The sequence below is a fragment of the Chenopodium album genome, chromosome 3 (genome assembly GCF_948465745.1).
Source record: "Chenopodium album chromosome 3, dcCheAlbu1.1, whole genome shotgun sequence".
NCBI lineage: Eukaryota > Viridiplantae > Streptophyta > Magnoliopsida > Caryophyllales > Amaranthaceae > Chenopodium > Chenopodium album.
The window spans coordinates 7375359-7391727 of record NC_137836.1 but is presented as its reverse complement, the minus strand read 5'-3'; the positions used below and the strand labels follow the sequence as shown (position 1 = coordinate 7391727).

General features: G+C 46.0%; 1 protein-coding gene across 1 annotated transcript in view; it reads right to left on the bottom strand.

The window, feature by feature from the left end:
* LOC145624789 (ABC transporter G family member 34-like) overlaps positions 1-16369 on the bottom strand; it is a 59139-nt gene that overhangs the window by 6082 nt on the left and 36688 nt on the right. The window contains exons 5-11 of the mRNA XM_081677876.1: positions 15880-16170; positions 2529-2619; positions 1506-2403; positions 1238-1398; positions 1031-1134; positions 538-703; positions 211-437 (exon numbers count right to left, since the gene is read on the bottom strand). Of these exons, the coding sequence (XP_081534002.1) occupies positions 211-437; positions 538-703; positions 1031-1134; positions 1238-1398; positions 1506-2403; positions 2529-2619; positions 15880-16170 (1938 nt within the window). The remainder of the gene's footprint in view (positions 1-210; positions 438-537; positions 704-1030; positions 1135-1237; positions 1399-1505; positions 2404-2528; positions 2620-15879; positions 16171-16369) is intronic.

Here is a 16369-nt window from a genome sequence, read left to right as displayed (position 1 = left end):
AGGGAGTATATAAATTTGTAAGAAATATAAATGTCCATTCTCATGGTAATATAGTACTAGTTCCCTTTTTATAGCAATAATTACATAAAGTGCAATATGTAAATAGTGTAAAATCAAAATATTTCATTTAAAAATAAAAAAACAATGAGAGTATGCAACTTTACGACAAAAATGCTATATATGAAATACTTGTAGGAAAGAGTTACTTACAGATGGTGTATCGACGTAGTAATTGATGTGATTGAATGTTAATGAAAGAGGTTGGAATGGCAAAACCATTCCTTGTTTAAGTGTACCAATAGTTGAATTAGTATTGTTTGAATGGCTTAAGGAATCCATCTCAATGCCCTTATCATGTTCCTTAATTCTTAATGATGTGTTCCTGTTCTTTTTGGTCTCATCATTATCCAGAACTATAGATTTCGAGTCATTGAATGCTGAAAACCAAGTAACAACGAATAAGGTTAAGCAGCTAATCTAGAGTTGTCAAAATTACTTATGAGCCTCAAGATTAAGCATGTGATCAAGATAGCTTACGATTTAAGTATGTCAATGCTACGATATATAAGATGTTGAAGATAATAGCATACCCCAAAAGAGCACCAATACTAATCCAATACCAATATTCTTGCTTGAAGTAACCTTTTGATGCAAGGATGACTCTACCAATAGTTGGTTCGTTTATTCTAGGATCTAGATTAGGCTGCATTGGCACAAAGCATGATTGATATTATATGATAGTATATTTTGTTGAGAACAAAAATCATAGCAGCCATATATATAAGTCATCTATAATAGAGTATAAAATATATTCTTGGGCCACAACTATGCGTGGGGGAAAAAATCAAGAGTTTGAATTTTTTGCTCTGATACCACGCTAAAGGCTTAACCAAAAGCTTAAGATGATGGTTGAATCCCGAGAATAAGTTTTATACCCTATCAATCTCCATATTCATAACTTAATCATTATCGAAATTGAGAAGGGAGGGAAACAATCAACGAGAGAGAGGCCAGGTGAGCACCCACTTACAGTGCTCCATCTTTTGTCAAGAAATTCGTTAAGAACCAAAGCATGTTGTCCATGCATCATAGGAGAAATATAGTAGCCCCATATCATCCACGGAGCAACATCATCTATGAAAGCCCAATAATTTATGAGCATTAATACTTATTAAACATTGTCTAAAGGTTATATAATTATCCTAATATTTACGAAAATATGAAGTTAGAAACATACCTTTTGCAATGATAAAACCACCGAGGACAAAGACAATGAGCATAGCAACCAAACTAGCAGCATTAGCAACAACCACTGATCTCCCCACAGCACCAGCAAATCGAAAAATCGACAAACCCATCTGATGGATACAAAAGTAAGCTAACCATTGGCAAAAGAACCTGCAAAAATCAAAATCCATTAAGTACTTCTCAAATATATTCAAAAAAATGATCAAATTAAATTTTCTTAGGCTATAAACTAATGAAACCAAGATAATTGATCTTACCGACTAGCAGCAGGAGCAAAGCCAATGGTATAGTACGTAAGAATAGTCCATAACGCCGATTCCAAAAATGATATAGGAATTCGAAGGATACAAACGGGTAATCCATAAGCCCAAGCAGGGTAAAATAAGAAATCTCGTTGTTTATAGAAAATTGGGAGCACCACTGCTGTTAGAGTAATTTCCGCCATTCCATTGAACATAATATTTAATAGGCCGTAAAATAAAGCGCCTAAGTATTTCTCACCATCGACCTCTGTCTTTTGGTGCATCGTCGTCCTGAAAAATGCAGTCATTGTAGTAACAGCCATCACTGTTATTTGTACACCCTTGAAGATGTAAAGGAAAGAACTTCGCTTCATTAGTAACCACTCCCTTGAAAAACATGCCTTAAGAATTTCGCGATTTGTGAGACCGTACTTTTGTTTCATTAAAGCATTAGGATGGGTTTTAGATTTATCGAAGGGAATACCAAGGTTTCTTACAAGGTTTTCTCCGGCTTGGAAAGACCAGAAAGCCTCAACAAATTCTGAAACCGAAACGTATTTGTAAGGTTCCGCCTTAGACCAATAGTTTTCTTGGTCTTTTTTGGATGTTACTTCTTGTAGAAAATCGGCTACACCTTTTCTCTTAGGACACTTGAACCCGACATATTCGAAGAAGTCTAGGACATTGTCACGCGGACCTTGATAGACTATTTGGCCCTTGGAGATGAGAATGATGTCGTCGAAAAGCTCATATGTTTCGGGAGTTGGTTGCAAGAGAGAAATAATTGTTGTCATCTCCATGACATGGATCATTTCTCTTATGTACTTGCATATTTGAAATGTGGTTGTACTATCTAATCCAGTTGATATCTCATCCATCAGTAGAACTTTTGCAGGACCAGCCATCATTTCACCTAGAATATATGGAAACTTTTAGCAAATATATATATCATTGACACTCTAATATGATGGTTTGATGAAAAAAAATAAGCACCCGAAAATATATAATTATTTTTAAAAGATATAAGGAAAAAAGTACCAATAGTTGTGCGCTTCTTTTCACCTCCAGAGATACCCCTTCTCATATTATCTCCCACTATGGTATCAGCACAATTACCCAAGCAGAGTATCTATCAGCACCAAACAAAGAAGTATTAGGCTAGAAAAATAGGTTTACATTAAATTTTTAATTACCTCAATTTTATATTATTTAATTTGTAACGATTAGTCATTGTTTGGGTCCAATTTAACTAATTGGGCCTAGTCATTAAATGATCCAATACTCCCAGGGTCAAGGCCCAAGCCTCCAATCAAGCCAAGTCAGCAATAAGTCAACTGGTCCAAATTGTTATGGTCAGCCCATGATTATTTGAGGCCCAATTGTTCTCCTCTCTTTGTATGCAAAGGCATAAAAGCCTTCAATTACATCATTTGTCATTTATGTACACATAAAGCCTCAAGCATTAAATCTCTTGCATAGCTTTCTCTCTCTAAACACTGTTTGACTTCGGCATAGGAGGGGTCTTCCTCGGATCCACCCCCGAGGCCAGTTTACGTGTGCTTGCTGTGCAGGAAACCTTCGGCCCAGCATCATTTGGACCGGACAAGTCTTCATCCACTTCATTGTCCTTCGGCAGGGTCCTATTGTTTTCATCCGAAACAATTTGGCACCGTCTGTGGGGAAGACTTTAAAAAAATCTTTAAGCCAATCAAAACCATCTTGCAAAAATCTTAGTAACAATGGCTAAGAACCGCAAGACCAAAAGACCAAGTCAAGGAGCGGGCGAAAGGCCTAAAACTCCTACACCATCACCTTCGCCGGACCGGAACTCTTCGAAGGGTGCTAGTTCGGGGGGAGGATCGTACCGGGAGGATTCCCTTTCTCCCGTAATTCAAAACTCTCATCATAGACCGAGTCCCCCTCGGTCTAACATAAGTCAGTCCGATCGTAGGACTCAATCAGTGCCTCAAAGTCAACCTTTGACCATCCGCTCTCACTCTCACACTCAGCTGAGGACCCCTTTAACGGGGCCCAGCTCGGAAGAAGTGGCAAGAGCGCTCGCGGTGCTCATGGAGGCGATGAGGGCACAAAATATGCTCCCACCTCGTGACCGAACTCCTCCGCATACCAGGCATCAGCGGAGGAAGGTTGACCGAGAGGGGGGAAAGCCTCTTTCTTTCAGGGAGCTGGAAGAATGGGAAGAGGACACTTGGAGGACTGAAAGAGAGAGGAAAAAGAACCCTCACTTTTTTAAAGAATCCTCTACCTCTCGGCCAGAAACTCACAAGAGCAGCAGCTCAGCCTCTCGGCCGGAAACTGACCGCCAAGGGCAACCTGAGACTGTTCGCCGAAGCGTCCTCGACCGACTCGGCGGCAGGGAACCGAGTGTGCATAGTCGCCTCTCATTCCTACAGCCGAGGCCCGAACTTCCCAGCCAGGGACGAAAACCACTCCTACCTCTCTAAGAGGGCGGAGCGCGGTCCCTTCGGCCAAGAACAAAGGCAAGGTCGTGATGCTTCCCACTAGTTCTCCATTCGAGCAATGGATTCTGGAAGAGCATGTGCCGACAGTTAAAATTTCGTCACACATTACATACGATGGAACTTCGGACCCGAAGGACCATATTGCCTCTTATGAGGGGCACATGCATCTTTGCCCAAGGTCCGAAGCGACCTGGTGTAAATATTTTCCCACCACTCTCAAGGGGGTCGCGCAAGCGTGGATCTCCAAGGGAGTAAAGGAAGGCTCTATAACGGGGTGGGACGACCTATCCACCAAGTTCAAGAGCAAATTCTCCATGGCAAACCGCCGAGAAAAGAACACTGCAGAGCTCATGGGCCTGCAGCAAGGGGAGACCGAGAGTCTTCGAGACTACCTGACTCGTTTCAGCAATGAGTCATCCAGCGTTTCTCAGCTGGACCAAGGGCTAGCCGTTTTTGCAATGCAGAATGGCCTTCAGCCTGGAAAGTTCCTAGAATTCATGGTCATGCATACCCCGCAGACCCTGGAAGAGGTTCTGAACGCCTCGGATAAATTCATCCGAGCCGAAGAGTGGAACAAAACAAAATCCCAACCCCAATCCGGGGGTGGGAAGCAAAAACAAACGTCTGAAGGCCAAGGCTAGAAGACGAAAGGGAAGGCGAAAGCCTCAGAACAATCCTCGGCCAACGAGCCGAAGAAGGAAAAATCTGCTCCTTTCACAGGCAGATATGAATCCTATACTCCGCTGATCCTCCCGCGCGCTAAGATCTACAGCGTGACGAAGGAAGAGCAGAGTTATAGGAAGCCGAGATCACTCCCCGAGTGGTATCAGCGCAAAAATAAAAATCAGTGGTGTGAGTTCCGTGAGTCACCGGGACACAACACTGAAGAGTGTATCCAGCTGAAGGACCAAATCGAAGATATGGTCCGAAAGGGATACTTGAAAAAATACATCGCGGATCACCGCGAGAAAAAAGAGGCTAAGAAATCCGAAAAGGACTCTCGGCAAGAACTTGACTTCCCCCGGAAGAACAACAAAAATGCGAAGGGAAAATTCCCTCCAATTAATGTTATCTCGGGAGGAATATGTTTTCGGAGGGAACACAAGCGTCACTTTAGGGCTCTGAACCATCAGGTGAACAACGCCAGCATTCAGCCTCCCCAGTCGCCGGTGCCGAACATGACGTTCACGGCCGCCGACTGCCGAGGGGTGATGTTCCCTCACGAGGATCCGTTGGTGATTACCGCCACGGTGGGCAATCACGACGTCAGCAAGGTTCTTGTTGATGGCGGCAGCGGAGCAAACATCTTGTTCCGAAAGGCCTACAATCAAATCAAGCTGAAGCCCAAGCACCTCACGCCGGTACCCTACCCAGTATCCGGATTCAACGGGGCCTCAACTTATCCAGACGGAAAGTTAACACTTCCTGTCACCATCGGCTGCGACGAGGCAGCCAGGAATGTCATGACCGAGTTCTTGGTCATCGATGCTCCTTCCGTGTACAACGTGATCATGGGAAGACCCATTATTCACGAGATCCAAGGGGTAGTCTCGACATACCATCAGCTGATGATCTATGTCTCGGATGCCGGCTACCCCGAAAGGATCGAGGGCAGCCAAAAGGAGGCCCGAAGGTGCAACTACCTCAAGCCGTCCGTCAGTCGTACAAAAGAGGACGACGAGGACGAGGAGGAGAAAGATAATCAGCCGAAAGCGAAGAAGCCGAAAGGCCTAAGTGCTTCGGCTCGAGGAGACCTGGCCAAAGAAAAAGGGCCAGGAAAAGAAAAGGCTAGCTCACCATCTGAGCCGAAAGACTCAGAGAGCCAGCCGAAAAAGAAAAATTCTGGAACTCCTGCTGACATAGACAGCAGGCCCGAAAATGAGGAGTCCAGCCCCACGGCGATGGAGCTGGACCATCAGACCGAATCGGTCGAGTTGACCGAAGGAGACGCCGAAAAATGCGTTACAATCGGATTGGATCTTGATCCAAAAGTCCGCGTTGAACTCATCCAACTCCTTCGGGACAACCGAGATGTGTTTGCTTTCTCGGCAGCTGACATGCCCGGGATAAGTCCAGACCTCATCTCCCATAAGCTTAATGTCGACCCCACGTGTCGACCATTTAAGCAAAAGAAGCGGAATTACTCCGCAAATAAGAAACGAGACATCGCAGCCGGGGTCAAAAAGTTGCTGGATGCAGGCTTCATCGAACCCTGTCAGTATCCAGAATGGCTGGCTAATGTTGTGATGGTTCAGAAGGCAAATGGCACCTTGAGAATGTGCGTTGACTTCACGGACCTAAATAAGGCGTGTCCGAAGGATTTTTATCCCTTGTCGAGGATCGATCAGCTAGTCGACTCGACAAGTGGCCACGCCCTGCTTAGTTTCATGGACGCATTTTCTAGGTATCATCAGATCTTCATGCACCCCGACGACTGAGCAAAAACGGCCTTCGTTACGAACGCCGGGGTGTATAACTACAAAATGATGCCCTTCGGATTGAAAAATGCGGGGGCAACATACCAAAGGTTGGTGGATCAAGTTTTTGCTGTGCAAAAAGGCTGAAACATGGAAGTCTACATGGACGATTCAATCGTCAAGAGCAAAAAAGATGAAGACCGTGTTAAGGACCTGGCAGAAACTTTCGCCACCTTAAGAAAGCACCAGATGAAGCTGAATCCGAAGAAGTGTGTCTTCGGCGTGAAGTCAGGGAAATTCCTTGGGTTCATGGTCAGCAAAAGAGGGATTGATGCCAATCCCGCCAAGGTGCAGGCAGCGCTCGATCTTCCTGAGCCGAAAACAAAGAGGGATGTTCAGCGGCTCACAGGAAGAATGACAGCCCTGTCGAGGTTCATCTCCAGGGCCTCGGATAAGGGGTTATCTTTCTTCAAAGCTCTGAAACTCCCGAAAACAAAAGAGCTCGTCTGGGAAGACGAGCAAAAAGAAGCCTTCAAGCAGCTTCGGGAGCACCTGGCTCAACTCCCAACGCTGGCTAGCCCAGTGGAGGGAGAATCCCTGTACTTATACGTGGCTGTCAGCCCAGCCACCATCAGTGCAGTGCTGCTGATGGAGGAAAGTAAGGTTCAACAACCGATCTACTTCGTCAGTCACACTCTGACGGATGCCGAGACCCGCTACCCCTTACTTGAAAAAGTTGCTTATGCAGTGGTGGTAGCCGCTCAGAAGTTAAGACCCTATTTTGATTGTCATCAGATAGTGGTTTTGACCGATCAGCCGCTGGAAAAGGTTCTCGGCAAGGTTGAAAAATCTAGTAGGCTGGCCAAATGGGCCTTCGAGCTCACAGAATTCAGCATAAGCTACCAGCCGAGAGCAGCCATAAAGGCTCAAGCTCTGGCGGACTTCCTGGCCGAATGCTCGTACCAGGAAACGCTAGACGATGAAAAGAAAACCTGGACCGTGTTCACGGATGGATCCTCCACCGTGAACAGTTCGGGGGCAAGGGTGGTCATAAACTCTCCTGAAGGCAAGTCCTTCGAGTACGCACTAAAATTTTCATTCAAAGCTTCGAACAACGAAGCCGAGTATGAGGCGGCCATTGCCGGCCTAGAATTGTGCATCTCGCTGGAAGCCGAACATGTTTGTCTGAAGACAGACTCTCAGCTAGTTGCATATCAGATTGGTGGCAGCTACGAGGCCAAAGAGCCATCAATGATATCATACCTTTCCAAGATCAAGTCAGTTATTGCAAAGCTGAGAACTTATGAAGTTCAGCTGATCCCAAGGGGTCAGAATGCTCAAGCCGACGCACTCTCCAAACTTGCTAGTTCAACTCTCATTGAGCTGAACCGATCCGTTTATGTGGAGGTGCGCCGAGAAAGAAGTGTCGACGAAGCACCTGAAGTGTGCTGCGTTGACCAAGAGTCAAGCTGGATGGATCCCATCCTAGCTTTTAAGCTTCGGGGAGAAATTCCCGAAGACAGAATTTTGGCCTCCAAGTTGAAGAGAACTGGTTCAAGGTTCATTGTCTTCAACGGGGAGCTTCTGAAGAAGTCCTTCTCAGCCCCATTACTGAAATGCGTGGGACTGACGGATGCAGATTATATCCTCCGGGAAATCCATCTCAGCATCTTTTGGAACCACATTGGGGGAAGGACCTTGGCCCACAAAGCGTTAAGGGCAGGGTACTATTGGCCCACCATGATCTCAGACGCTAAGGAGCTGGTCAGAAAATGCAAAAAATGCCAAAAATTCGCACCAGTCATCCATCGGCCAGCCCAAAAGCTTCAGCCTGTGCTGAATCCGCTTCCATTTGCTCAATGGGGACTGGATATCCTTGGCCCATTCCCGGATGCCGCATACTAGAAAAATTGGCTGATAGTCGGTGTTGACTATTTCAGTAAATGGATCGAGGCCGAAGCAGCCTCGAACATTACAGAGCAAACTGTCAGGAAATTTATCTGGCAGAATATCATCACTCGTTTCGGCATCCCAAAAGTATTTGTCTTTGACCATGGAAGGCAATTCGATAATCTACCGCTGAAGCGGTATACAGATCAGTTCGGCATCAAATTGGCATATTCAGCGGTATGCCACCCGCAAAGTAACGGACAAGCCGAAGCTGCTAATAAGCAGATCCTGAACGCCCTCAAAAAGAGGGTGGAAGATCAAAAGTCCAAGTGGTTGGAGGAGCTCCCAGGAACCCTCTGGTCCCTTCGGACAACCGAAAAAGAGGCAACGGGCCACTCACCCTTTGAATTAGTGTATGGCGCCGAAGCCGTTCTCCCCGTGGAGATCGGTACAGAAAGCCTGCGAGTGCACCACTTCTCGGCTGAGAATGAGGATCTTATGAGGGAATCCCTCGATTTCCTCGATGAAGTAAGAGACTCAGCCCGAGTCAGAATGGCTGCATACAAACAGAGAATCAGCAAATTTTACAACCGAAGAGTTCAAGCGAGGCCTCTCAAAATTGGAGACCTCGTCCTTCGGAACGCTGCTGCAGTGCAGAAAAATCGAATTCATGGGAAACTCTCAGCGGCCTGGGAGGGACCCTATGAAGTCTATGATGAGCTTCAGCCAGGAACATACCGACTTCGGCAGTTGGATGGGACTGAATTGAAAAATCACTGAAATGCTGATGTACTTAAAAAATACCATGTGTAAACCCTTCCTGGCAGAACAATCGTTGTAAGTATATTTTGAATTATTAATGAAAGGCCTCAGAGCCACTATTTTCTACAAACATTTGCAATATTCTCTCCTGTTTTTTCTTTATACTGTCTAATCTTTAAGGGTTTTCTTCGTCCCTGTCCGAAACCATCGCCCTCAGAGCACCAGGTTTCGGATTGCCGATAAACTCGCCTTTTTAAGGAACTCTGGTCCTTCAGCTGGGGTGGAAACCCCAGTAGGACTTGTTCTGCAAGGCAATGAGTCCATGGACAAATCTGGGATGTTGCCTTAACTGAGCTCTGCATCCCAGATAGCCATTATCTGAAACACTGCCTTCAGCTGGCCCTGTGTTTGAGATATCCATTTTTAAGATAGACGAAAAATCAAGAGCAAAAGCATAAACCGGCAGAAAATAGACAAGGAAAATGAGAATAATCTCAGAAATCCGAAGAACAAGTCTTCAGATGTCTGGGAGGGCGAGAAGCACAACAAGTGCAGACTGCCTCAGCTGACACCTCTAAGCTGAAGCTTTGTACTTAGCAAAAAAAAAATGCAAATTCAAAGCAAAGCAGTATGAGAGATGTCAAATGCGTAAAATACGAAATCATGCTCGTATCACGAGCTACAAAGTTTAAGTGTTCAAACAAACTAATAGATTACATCGACAGCCGCCCACAAGCGGAAAATAACAGCTGCCGAAATACGTACAGAAACAAAAATAAACTGTTTGTACATCAAGGCAAGCTGAAGCAAAAAATAAGGCAAAAAGAGATTCAGAAAGCGGCAAGTCTGAAGTTAAGCACACGTTGATCCGCAAGACTCTGAAGACGACTGCCCGATTTCCTATGCTTCAATCGGAGGATCAGGCTGGTCAGCAGTGCCTGGCCCCGGAGCAGTCTAGGTTCCAGCAGCAGAGGAGGAAGATTGGGCTCTTGCCCGGGCATCAGCGGCTCGCTGTTCAGCCTCCAACTCCTGCCGCTCAGCTTCCTCCTCGGCTTTTTCAGCCTGAAGGATTTCATACTCAGCAGGAGTAGGATACATCATGTGTGGATCCTCAGGATCCTGAACCCAAAGCGCGCACTTAGCCCAATCCAGCGAAGGCTCAACATGGAGAGCCAACCTCCGAGCCACCCTAAACCCATTTGTGTAACCTATTTCATATTCTTCTTTGGTGTAGAGGCGGACTTGGAGCAAGGCTTCAGCATCAGCCAGCATCAGCCAGCTCCAGCTGGACATTGGAAGTCTTGGCCCTGGCCTGGGTCAGTTCGTCTCCCTTAACCCTCAGCTGATCTTCCAGTTCTTTTAGCTTTTGGTCCTGGCCCTCAGCAGCAGCTTGGGCAGCAGAGAGGTGAGCATCCCTGGCCTGTTGAGCTTCTTCAGCGGCCATCCTACTGGACTCAAGACCTTCCAGCCTCTGCTCCATCTCCTGGATTTGACCAGTAGCCTCGGCAGCGATTCGGCGAGAGATAGCCGCCCTGAAACTGGGAATGTCAAAAGCCCTCAACTCATTGATGACACTCTCCTCGGCCATCAGAGTAAGGAAAAACTCAGTTTCCATGGCGTGGCAGAAGGTCCGAAGGGACTCAGCAGCCTGCTTTTCATATTTCTCGGCCGCCGCCTGTTTCTCTTCAGCAGCCTGCTGCTTCAGCTCTGCCAACTTCGCCTCCTCCTGGGCGATCTTAGCATCCTCCCAAGCCTGCTCCAGCTTGTCTTGGAGGGTGTCAATCAGCTCTACAGTAAGAGTCTAATTGTGCACAACCTGGTTGTAGGGGCACATCAGTTAAAAAAAAAAAAAAAAAAAAAAAAAAAAAAAAAAAAAAGAGAAGGGGGGAAGAAGAAGAAGAGCTGAATTAAAAAGAAAAAGAAAGGAGAAGAGTTGAATCAATAAAAAAGAAGAGCTGAATTAAAAAGGGGAAAAACCTAAACGGTTAAATACCTGCATCAGCAAGCGCTGGTTGTCTCTGGCAGGGTCAGGGACCCTTCGGCTGGACTCTCCCATTCCAGCAGTGGCCTTCATCGACCACACCCTAGCTCGGTCCACCTCCGACATACTAGTGAGGTCGCCGAAGTAACCCGCAGCCCCTTCGCGGTTCTGGCCCCAAATTCGTTCCCAAACAGATTCTAGGATTGTGATGCGGGGGGCCGAGAAACCCAGATCTCTAGAGTTTAGCGTCTGGAAGGACGGGAAGGAAGAAGAAGGAACCTCCTGAGCCTTCTCGGGCTCAGCATTTTCTTCCCTTTCGGCGGAGCCCAGCTGGTCTCTACCAGGGTCAACAACAATTACCTCTTCTTCCTCCCCCAGATTAGGTTGACGAAGTAAAGCGTCAACCTCCCTATCAATATCATCTGAGAAACCTTCAGCGATCAGTTTCTCAGCATCTTCAGCGGAGTGTCCCTGAACCCCCCCTTTCGGATCAGGAGTTCTTTGGTCCACCTCCATCTCTTGAGTTTCGGGAGGTGGAGGGGGGGGTTTGAGGACGCGGAACTTCCGGCGGAGGGGGAGCCCTCGGCGAGCGTCTACCTTCATCGGGCTCCCTTATATGGATGCCCCCGGTAGGCCTCATCCCCGTCTGAAACGGACGAGGCCCCAGCACGGCTATCCTCCTCCTCTTTGCCAAGGGTTGTTCATCCATTTCTTCAGATTCAAACGAAGATGGATCCTCAGGACGAGCAAGTTCTTTCCCTTCTCTCCTTCCGCTCCCTTCCTCAGACTGCAGAAAGGGGGGGCAGCAAGGTGTGAGTAAAAAAAAAAAAAAAAAACAAACAAACAAACAAGTCAAGAGGTGAGGAACTTACCGAAAACCTCGGCTGAGCTCCAGACGCAGAGGTACCCTGCTCGGCAGCACCAGACGTCCCTACACCTCCTTCCAAGGAGTCAATTGCTCGGGACACATCCTCGGCTGTCTGAGCAGCCTGTGCTTCCTCGGGTAATAAGGGCCTGAGGGGGTCTCGCTTCTCCCACCAAGGCTTCTGCTTGGTGTAATCGGCGACAACCTCAATCTGAAGGCCCGTTTCGTGCATATGCAACGAACGGTTCTTCGGAGCTGTGATCGCTGGAGCCCGGTCTAAAATGACTCGTTCAGCGTTCACCCCAAGCCGATTGTAGTCAATACCCGAGGTAGCTTCGCTCAGCTCTGAAAAGGCAAGAAGAAGGTTAGACTAAGGGAGTAGGCATTAAAAATAAGCAAAAAATTAAATAAGGCAAAGTCCTCAGCCCCAACCAAAGATACTTACCATCCCTGTACTTTCGGCTGAGGCCGACAACCGCCAACATCTTCTCTTGGAAGACGTAATGGTTATCTGGAAGCCATCTGGCCGGGATGAATCTCATTCGGCCAATTCCCCCAGGGTTATCCTGCTTCCCGAAGAAGCTCATTTTCTCGTAGCTGGGGTGACGAGCGGCATCAGGGTCTTCGGAGCCCAGATCCTGCATGTTTGGATCGGGCCTGGAGAGGTATCGGGGAGCCCCAAAAAAATAAGGGTGCTCCGGATCAGCGGGAACTCATCCCGGACCCACTGACCTCTCCAATCCTTATCCGAAGAATCGTTCGGCCACATAGTCAAATATTGGGGGCGGCTCTCTATTCGCCACCAGCCTGAAGACCCGTGCTGGCCGTAAACGCTCTGGATGTTCTGCACTAGCTGATGCATCCTTCGGAAGCAATGCAAATTCAGTTCAACGGCAAAAAAATGGCACACCCAGAGATAAGTCATCACCCGCCGAATGCTGACAGGTGTTAATTGGCACAGGGAGATCCTGTACTTTATTAAAATATCCTTGACGAAGGGATCCAGAGGGAACCCAAGCCCATATTGTAATTGCCGAGTGTACACCCCTATGTACCCAGGGGGGACGGTGAATCCTGTCAGTCGGCGAGGGCATTCGGCACCAATACCCATCCTCCTCGAAGATGCCGTAGTGCAACTCTATTTGCTCGGCAAACCGGTAGGCTTCGGCATGCCGAACCCACCAAGAGTAAGGGGTATTTCTCACCATGGCGCGCTGGGCCTCGGCATCCTGCCATTCAGCATGTCCAGGAAGCAAGTCCCAAAGCACAGCAGACAAATCCTCGGCCTGCCTAGCCCGCTCTCTCTGCTCAGGCTGCTCTACCTCGCCGGCCCCGGCGTCCTGCTGGGGCGGCGCGGCATTCAAAGGAACGACCGGAATTCCCCTCTCCGGGTCTTCCCCGACTCGTTCCCCGTTCCATACATCGGCGCGGTCACGGGGGTCCCTAGCCTGACCCCGTCGACCGAGTTGACGCCCTCTTCCTCGAGCCATAACCAAATTCGAAGAAGAAAAGTAGGAAAAAGAGGAATTCTCTCAAAAAGGCAAGAAAATCAAGAGAAACTCGAAGAAATTTACCTTCAAATGGGTCAAAATGCGCCGGTCAAGTCAGTTGGAGTAGCGGATTTGAGTGTCGAACTTGGATTCAGAGATACCGCGCTAAAGTTTCAAAGCGAAAATGGCGTTTTGCGAGAGTTCAAGTGTAAATCGGTGAAGAAATGAGGCCAGAATGCAAATCAGGCCTTATGATTCCAGAAAAGGGAATTTCAAGGGTCGAAAAATTTAAATCTCTCTTAAACGCCTCCTTAAGTAACCGTTAAACCTTCTCTCCCTTAATTAACCGCCCATTATCCACTCAACTTCCCATTAATTATCCAAATTACAGTTATTTAGTTAATGACTGTTTAAAATTTAAATCTTTTGATTTAATTAGATCATTTACTTCCCTCCATTTTTATTGGATTCAAACCCGACCCGTCATCCTTCCAAATCGGGTATGGGGGGCAAGTTGTTTGGGTCCAATTAAGCTAATTGGGCCTAGTCATTAAATGTTCCAATACTCCTAGGGTCAAGGCCCAAGCCTCCAATCAAGCCAAGTCAGCAATAAGTCAACTGGTCCAAATTGTTATGGTCAGCCCATGATTATTTGAGGCCCAATTGTTCTCCTCTCTTTGTATGCAAAGGTATAAAAGTCTTCAATTACATCATTTGTCATTTATGTACACATAAAGCCTCAAGCATTAAATCTCTTGCATAGCTTTCTCTCTCTAAACACTGTTTGACTTCGGCATCAGAGGGGTCTTCCTCGGATCCACCCCCGAGGCCAGTGTACGTGTGTTTGCTGTGCAGGAAACCTTCGGCCCAGCATCATTTGGACCGGACAAGTCTTCATCCACTTCATTGGACCTTCGGCAGGGTCCTATTGTTTTCATCTGAAACAATCATTTTCTACTCATCCTTTATGTCATATCGTTGCACATAATAATACAAAACATAGTAATAAATAATAATATTAATAATGAAATGTGCATGGAAACTAAAAAATATTTCTTAAAATTTTCATTCATCGAAATGGCCAGGTCCGGCTTTGAACATGTTTTTGCTCACCCATTGAACAGCGCCCCCAAAATCCAAGGGCCAATAATTTTTTGAAATGGTACTGACTATTAAAAAAAAACTCAACCTTACTTTTTTAACCTTCTTTCCCGTAAAACTAAAAGACCACCATTTTCAAACTAAAACCCAAAAATTCATCCTAAATCTTTGACTTTGCTTTTTAATTTCCAAAACAAAATTAAATTCCCTTTAAAAATTCATCCAAAACCTTTTAAAAATTACAAAGTTTCATATGTGGCTGGCCACACCGTGTGGCCAGCCACAATTTTATTTATTTTTTTAAAATTCTTTTTCTCTCTCCTCTTTCTCTCTCCTCTTTTCTTCTTCTTCAAACCAGAACCTACATCTCATTTTCTCAGAGAACGTAACACAAATTTTGCAATCGTCGTCTTCATGGTTCGTTCGTCGGAAGTAGTGGTTTCGCTGGGAGGGTAGTGGTGGTTTGGTGACTCCGTCGCCGGAAAACAAGTTCAAGGTTTTTAAGGCCAAATTCAGCCATGAAAACTCTAGATCTAAGAGTTTTCATGGCCGAATTTGGCCTTTTTAGCCATATTTGAAGTGATATTTGAAACCATTGTTAACATTTTAAGGTATTTGTTTGATTTGATATTTTTTTTAATGGTTTGGTTGGATCGGGGCTTGTTTGTGGGTTAGGGGCTAGTGGCAAGGCATTTAGGTTGGTAGTGGTTTGTTGGTGGTGGTTGTTGGTGGTAGTTTTTTTGTTGGTGGTGGGTAAGGGATTACTAGATCCGGTCAGGGGTTACTAGGTGGTCCGGTTAGGGGTTACTAGGTCTGCGGTCAAGGGTTACTTGGGGTTACTAGGTCGGTTAGGGGTTACTTCAGGTTACTAGGTCGGCAGTCAGGGGTTACTTGGGGGTACTAGGGGTTACTAGGTCGGTTAGGGGTTACTTGGGGTTACTAGGGGTAACTAGGTCGGGGGTTACTAGGTCGGTTAGGGGTTACTTAGGGTTACTAGGTCGGGGGTTACTAGGCCGGCTATGGGTTACTTGGGGGAACTAGGGGTTACTAGGTCAGCCAGGGTTTACTTGGTCAAGGGTTACTAAGTCAGTCAGGGGTTACTTTGTCTTGGGGTTACTTTGTCATTTGCTGATTTGACAACCTGCCGCATGGTGCGGCTAGCCGCACCAGAAACCCACTGTTTAACAATAGTTCTTTAAAAATTTAAGGGCACAATTTTTATATTTAGAACAGGGTCATCGAACTGCCGGAGACGGCCCTGTCAAATGGTCATGACTAATTTTATGTTCATGATATAATTATATCTCCGACTACTTCTTATTCAAATCTTAACAGACATGTTTAAAGTTGTATTGCGTAATCTTTACAAATAAATAACTTGGTTAAAGGTTGTCACAAACCTTGAGCAAATAATCCGTGATAATGTTTGTTTCTTGGCCTTTGATTGTTGTTGCCTTCATGAATGCATCTAGCTCATCGTCGGGTTTTATTCCTGCTTGTTTTTCATGTTTCAAGACTTCTTTCAGCAAAACGTCTTTACTCCCAACTCCTAAGCATCTCCCAGCAATGTCTATAGTTTCTCGAACTGTTATCTCTCCAAGATGAATGTCATTTTGACAAACGTATGCACTTGTTCTCTTTGGAACAAATTCCTCTAGTTCATGGCCGCAATATGTTATCTTTCCATCAACCTAAACCGGCATTTTCATTAGGACCGAAAAAAAAAAATCAAACAAATATATATGGTCTAAAATCACTAATAGAAAGCTCAACATAATAAAAAGGAATTGATAATTATCCAAACTATTATCCAATGAGTGTTACTTTTTTTTTTGGAAAATTGGCTTAAAATAATACCAACTATTAACGCTGTGTGCAAAATAATACGAA